Here is a 7,177-nt window from a genome sequence, read left to right as displayed (position 1 = left end):
TTTATTATAGAGATGAGGTCTCGCCTGCCCAGGCGGGTCTCGAACCGCCGGGCTCAGGCAATCCACTCACCTCAGCCTCCCAAAGGCGTGGGATTACAGGCTGAGCCACCGAGATCGACAACATTTTCTAACAAGATACATGTTATCTCAGTTTAGGGTCTGCATCCACCATTTTACATGGTTTGTGCAGTTAAGTACTCGTGAGGACGGTACCCTTGGATGGAAATTTTGTAATGAGTTTTGAGATGCAAAAGTAGGTTTTAAAATTGTAAACAAATTGTGTTGAAGTGGTGATTAGAATTGTGTTTGAGCCGGGCTCGGTGGCTCAGCCTGTAATCCGATGCCTTTGGGAGGCTGAGGTGAGTGGATTGCCTGAGCCCGCGGATTGGAGACCCGCCTGAGCAGCGAGACCTCATCTCTACAATAAATCAAAAAATCAGCTGGGCATGGTAGCGCATGCCTCTAATTCCAGCTACTCAGAAGGCTGAGGCAGAGGGATCACGGGAGCCCAGCAGGCGAGGCTGCGGTGGCCAGAAGCGACCACTGCACTCCAGTCTGGACGACTGAGTGAGACTCCAACTCAAAACAACAACAACAACAACAAAAAAATAAAAATAAAAATAAAAATAAAAACAAGCAAACAGACCAACCAATCCATGTTTCTGGTTATGCTGGTTAAAAACACTATCTTATAGGAAAAAAGCAAACAACCCCATTAAAAAGTGGGAAAAGGACATGAACAGACACTTCTTAAAGGAAGACATTCAAGCAGCCAATAAACATTAAAAAATGCTCAGCCTCACCAATCATCAGAGAGATGCAAATCAAAACTGTAACAAGATACCACCTAACACCAGTAAGGATGGCTATCATTAAAAAGTAAAAAAAAAATGTCATGGCTACAGAAAAAATGAAATGTTTCTACACGGTTGGTGGGAATGTAAGCTAGTTCAACTTCTGTGGAAAGCAGTGTGGCATTTCTTCAAAGAACTAAAAATTGAGCTACCATACAATCCAGCAATCCCACTTCTGGGAATATACCCTGAGGAACATAAATTCCTCCACCAAAAGGACACTGGCACACATATCACAGTATTATTCACAATAGCAAAAACATGGAACCAACCCAGATGCCCATTAAAAGTGGACTGAATAACCTAACTTCAGTCAGGATGGCCATCAATAACTCAAAAAACAACAGATGTTGGAGAAGATGCAGCAAAAAGGGAACATTTCTACAAAGCGTCTGTGGAAAACAGTGTGGCAATTCCTAAAAGATCTAAAAATTGACCTTTCATATGACCCCACAATCCCCCAACTGGGAATATACAGGGAGGAACTCAAATCACTCTATGGAAAAGATACCTGCACATGCATGTTTATTGCAGCATTATTCACAACAGCAAAAACATGGAACCAACCATGCTGCTCATTGGAAGAGGACTGGATTAAAAAAAATGTACATATACACGACAGAATATTATGCAGCCATAAAGAAGGACAAATTTATGAACTTTGTAGCAACTTGGATGGACTTAGAATCTATAATACTGAGTAATCTATCACAGAAACAAAGAACCAAGTATCACATGTTCTCACTCATAAGCGAACCTTGATCAACTATTTTAATACTTTAAGAAAAGGATCGACAGTAGTGGGAAACTGCTGGGGAGGGGGAGTTGGCACACCTCATCAACAAGGGTAGCTGCATAATGCACATTTGTATACCTAACCCTGAATTGTACCCCACATATTCAAAATTAAAAAAAAATTTTAAAGTGGACTGGATAAAGAAAATATGGTACATGTACATGATGGACTATTATGCAGCCATAAAGAACAAAATCACATATTTTTCAGCAACATGGATGCAGCTGGAGATCATAATACTAAGTGAACTATCACAAAAACAAAAAACTGAATACCACATGTTCTCACTCATAAGCAGGCCCTGATCACTGGGCACATGAGCACAAAGGTGGGAACAACAAATGCTGGATTCTGTAAAGAAGGGAGGTAGGGAAAAGGTATAAGGAGCATGCAGCAACATGTTGGGTACCAGATCTATTCTCAGGGGGAGAAAGGACCTGCTAGAAGCCCAAACCTCACCTCATGAAATTTACTTATATAGTAAATCCTCACATGCACCCCACAACTCTAAAATAAAATAAAAATAAATAAAATAAACAAAACCACTATATTAACAAAAGCCCCAAAACAAAACAATAAAAACACTTAGTCACAGTGGCCTTCATTCCTACCTATTACCACCACTACAAGACTGTGATCTCCATATTGTCAGAGGTTTTACCTTTCTTTTTTTATCACTGTCAAATGTGTAGAAAGGGGTTTGATACAGATGGGAACTCAAGAAATAGCTACTGAACGTTGAGTCAGGCAGCTACCTGCTTGCCTCTGAGCTTAATTAGTTCTAGTCACATTTATGCTATTCTCTTCTTCAGCAGGTTTCTGACACGAAATCAGATATTTTGGACTCAGCTCAGTCTTTCTCTATGTCCAGGAGGATTCAAAACAATATGTTATCTGAGAAGCATAAAATCCTAAATCTCTCTCTGCCTCAGAACAGCTGCCTCCTTAGTTACTAAAATGTACTGCCTCTCATTTTTTCCTTTCCTGTACAAAGTCATTCCTGACTTTTTTTTCATCTAGTGACGAATTTAAAGTGTGTTGCTTTTAATGAATTCATTTATTTCTATATTAGTCCTTTTAAAGCTATCTTACAAAGAGGAAAATAATATTTTTCTTAAACCTTATGAGTCAAGTTAGGGCAATAAGTAAAGAGAAAAATGGGTAAAAAACTTACGTTTTGTCCAAAAAATCCATGAGAGGTCTTAACACGATTTCTGCATCCATTGCTGCACTGTTCTTATTAGATGTGGTATTTCCATTTGCTCTCATTTGATTTAGTTCAAAATTCATTTGTTTTATACACTCTTCAATTATAAGCTGGAAACTAAAAATAAAGAATATAAATTCTAGAATAAAAATTGCATTTTGCCTGAGTCTGTTTTAATTTTACCTTAAGAGTTTGATCTGCTTCCAATGGTGGGTATTTTATTGTTCAACTGAAAATTTTTTGTTGCTATGTTTGGAACTCTTATGTGTGAAGCAGGTAAAAGTACTGCTTTTCAGGTTGAATTAATTTGAGTGGGAGTTCATTCAGTCCCCGCCTCTGACAGTCACAGCCAAGATGCTTCTCTGAGCATTTTTTGGAAAGATGACTGCTCTAGAAAGTCTACTGGCATCTGGATACACCTTCGATACTTGGTTTCTGTTACTCTACACCCTTTTAGTATTCCTCTAACCTCACTGGCTGCACCTTCTCAATTGCCTGACTATTGGAGTTGGGTTGCTATATTTATCAAATAAAAACACTGGAAACCTATTTAAATGTAAACTTAGGATAGTAAATATTTTTAGTATAAGTATGTCCATGTAACATTTGGGACAAATTTATACTAAAATTATTATTGCATTTAAAATTCAAATTTAATTGGGGCATCCTGTATTCTATCTAGCAAGCGTACACTGTTAGTCTCTGGACTCAATTTGGACCACTTCACTTCATTGGCAATCACATCTAGTCCATGGATTCCATACTTTCAATATACTGGTGTTCCCAAATTTACATCTGCAGACCTGACTTCTAACCCAAACTTTGGAATATTTATTCAGCTGCCCATGTCACTTTTCCACTAAAGTCAAATAAGTTTCTTATATTCAACATCCAGCCCATCAGCCAAACGTATCCTAAATCTGAGGACTTACTATTACTTCTAAAATTGCCACTGTAGATCAACCCACTATCCTTCACCTGAACTTGTGTAAACATTTCCCAAATAGTTTTTCTGTTTAGCACTCTGCAGATATCCTCTTAAAATTAAAAAAAACAAAAACAAAACAAATAGATCATACTTTCCCGTTGCTTAATATTTTTAATAGCTTCCAAATCTCCTTAGAAAAAAATCTAAATGTATTTTATGGACTGTGAAGTCCAACATCATCTGGTGTTGGCGACCTCACTGATCCCATTTCTTGCCACTCTTCTCTCTGTTCCGTTGCAGTTCAGCTACAATAGCCCTCCTGGTGTTCTTAGAAGCCTCCGAGGACACTAGCGTCTCATAGGCACAATGATGATCTCTCTGCTAGGAAAATCCTCATGGTTATCTAGGTCCCTCATTTATTTCAGGCACATGAGGGGGGACAAAAAAAGTCCTAGAATTTATTCATAAAATGTTGTGTATTTATTCTTAGATGTTTATACTTCAGTCACCTTTAAAGTACTCTTTGATGCAATACACCTAACAAGATGCTTTTTTCACTGCTCAAAACAGTTTTTAAACTTGTCAATTTTGAAACCTTTTAGTGCCTCTACCATTTTTTTGTTTCACCCCTTCCACATTGGCAAAACATTTTCCTTTGAGGACACTTTTCATCCAGGGAAACAAACAAAAAAAGATGCTCAGGGAGAAAGCAGGTGAATGGGAGGGTTGGGGCACGGGGGTCATGCTATTTTGATTAAAAACTGCTGAACACTCAGCGTGGTGTGGGCAGTTGCACATAACACGAAATGGGCAAATGCACTAAAAGAATCTCCAAAAAAAAAGAAGTTATTGAAGCTGAATGCAGCCTCTCACAACACTAGCTGGTACACTAATGCCAATGGGATCCTAGAATACTTACCTAGAAGGGAAAACCTGTACTACAAGGGAACTGCCCTCCAAAAGATAACTATAGTCTTGGGGGGGGGGGTCCTCTCTTATATAAAATATCACCTCAGAGAAATCTTACTTGAAAATTCAAGTTGAAATGATATTGCCACCATTCTCCATTCCCTTACTGTTCTTTATTTTTTAATTAATTGCACTCCTCATTACTTGAGAAATTGCATAGTTTTAGGTTTTTTTATTGCTTGCTGCCCTACTGGAACGCAGTTCCACGAGAGACCAGGGACTTCGTTTTGTCCATTGCTACATGCCCACACCATGACACAAGTTTTCATACCTGGCATAAAATGGTTGCTCAAGAAATATTGGCACAACAGATACAAATGATGTTTTGTATACTTGAAATTTGCTAAATAATAGAGCTTACAATAAATCTTCTCAAGACACACACACAATGGCAAATCTGTAATATCATAAAGTATATGTATATAAAACATCATGTTGTAAACCTTAAATATATATAATTTTTGTATGTCAATAATATATCAATAAGGCTATTCAAAAAAGAAATACTGGTTTGTTTATCAATAAACGATCTCCTTCCACTCACCTCTATTGCCTTATCTACTCTAAGGATTTAAATAAGTCTATGAAGAGTAATCCTTTGTTTTTGGTTTTTCATTCTCTATACAGTATCCCCTGTATCAGTTCTGGTGTTTCTTACCCAAGCAGTATCAAGTAGTAAGAGATTTAAAAAGTGGAGATGCTTAGAATCACCACCATTCTTCTATATTGCCTCCTACTTTAATGTTCCCAACAGTAGGAGCAATTACAATACTTGTGCAAGCAGACAAGAAAAAAACAGCTTAGAAAAATGGAGATAAATGATAGCTTGGAAAATGGTCAAATCACTGGAATGATAATGAAGAGGGGTATTTGTTTTAAGTTAAATAATGTTGAAAATTTTGAACCCTGTTGATTTACCATCGGGTCATCAGTGATCCCTATGGCTTAGAAATAACCACCTTTAAATAGCTATTTTCTTTTTCACTGATTTTCAAATCAGGACATTAGGGAAAGGGAATAGACTGAACAGAAGGTATGACATTTATGTTTCAACTATGTGAAAGGTAGGTTCTGAAACAGACTCACACTGTAAATTCCTATCAGAAGCCAGTTCTGCATATGGGATCAGGCATATGGAGGAAAGGTTCTCATTGTATAATGGATAACAGCATTTGACTTTTGGATTGATTCAGGGTAAACCAACACCTGTACCTCACCTAAAAAACCTTTGTCTCTATCAGTTTTTGGTAAATTAATCTAAAAATTTTGGGGGGGCCTATTTATTTTGTTTACAAGTGTTTATTATTCAGTTTGAATAAAAGTAGTGCCAATAAGTCATGACAGACATTTGAGTACCCAAGATGCCAAACACTAGCAGAAGAGTTCCTACAAAATATTCCCAAATTACTTATTTATGTAATTCAGTCAGCCTCTGGAACTAAAGGTATCAGTAAAAGAAACGTAGTAAAACAAAAACCAAACTGCAAAATGTGTGCAAGAAGAAGCCTAAGTGGCGCAAGTTTTTTAAATGTTAAGACTATCTTTAAGAACATCTTTAAGATATCACAGAAGTGATATTGCTTAACCTCAGTTCCCAGTTGGGTGCCCCATGAGCCTGTCAGGAACCCAGGAACCTAGACTTCAAATGTGTGGTTTAGCTCAGTCCTGGTTTCACTAAAGACATCCTAACAGCTGCATATAGTAAAATTATTTAATTGTGGTTTTAATAACATAAGAATTTTTGGCAGTTAATTATGCAATTAATTCTAAAGCTCTAGATGGCTAATTTAGACCCTAAAATGGGTGGTGGGTTCAGACTAAAATCCAGTTTAACATCACAGTTTGATCACACTGAGCATTGTGGACTCTTCACCCACCCTGAGAGTATGATATAGACCTGATTGGTAGTGTGGGGAATAAAGCCATAGCAACAGGGCTGTAATAATTACTCTTTTTATAAGAAAAGCATGACATGTGGTCTATTTATTCCAATCCTAATAACCCTAGTTGAACAAAGTACTAAGCTACTTCCTATATTTAATAAATAAGGAATGAATTCTGGGTAGCTAAGGGTTTCAATATCTAGACTAAAATAGCTGACTTCATATAAATAAAGCACTTCTAAGGGCATCACTCTTTCTTTCATAACTAAAGTTTATCCAGACTTTTTCAAATCAGAATTTATATTTCTATCCTTTGTAACCTGAATATCCCCTCCTTCTCAAAAAAAAAAGGCACTTGTTTACCAGAATGATTTGGATATTTTACAGAGATTAATTTATACATACTTTTTCTACTTATATTCTAGTTTCTGTTCTGCTTAGTCATCTTATTTCCCATAAAGTTCTGAACATCTCTAGCTATTCACAACTCCTCCCCTGCCTTCAATTTTACTAAATAATCTCTAATTTTGCCTCCTTAGC

The 7,177-nt window shown here is 37.0% G+C and overlaps 1 protein-coding gene across 3 annotated transcripts in view; it reads right to left on the bottom strand.

Moving 5' to 3' along the window:
* UNC13C (unc-13 homolog C) overlaps positions 1-7,177 on the bottom strand; it is a 390,922-nt gene that overhangs the window by 89,567 nt on the left and 294,178 nt on the right. For all 3 annotated transcript variants that reach the window (XM_008059183.2, XM_021712948.1, XM_021712950.1), the window contains one exon: positions 2,825-2,974. In XM_008059183.2, coding sequence (XP_008057374.1) covers positions 2,825-2,974 — 150 coding nt within the window. The remainder of the gene's footprint in view (positions 1-2,824; positions 2,975-7,177) is intronic.

The sequence above is a fragment of the Carlito syrichta genome, unplaced genomic scaffold, assembly GCF_000164805.1.
Source record: "Carlito syrichta isolate Samal-C Ts95f unplaced genomic scaffold, Tarsius_syrichta-2.0.1 Scaffold303772, whole genome shotgun sequence".
NCBI lineage: Eukaryota > Metazoa > Chordata > Mammalia > Primates > Tarsiidae > Carlito > Carlito syrichta.
The sequence above is the reverse complement of the archived record's forward strand: the minus strand, read 5'-3'. Positions and strand labels throughout refer to the sequence as shown.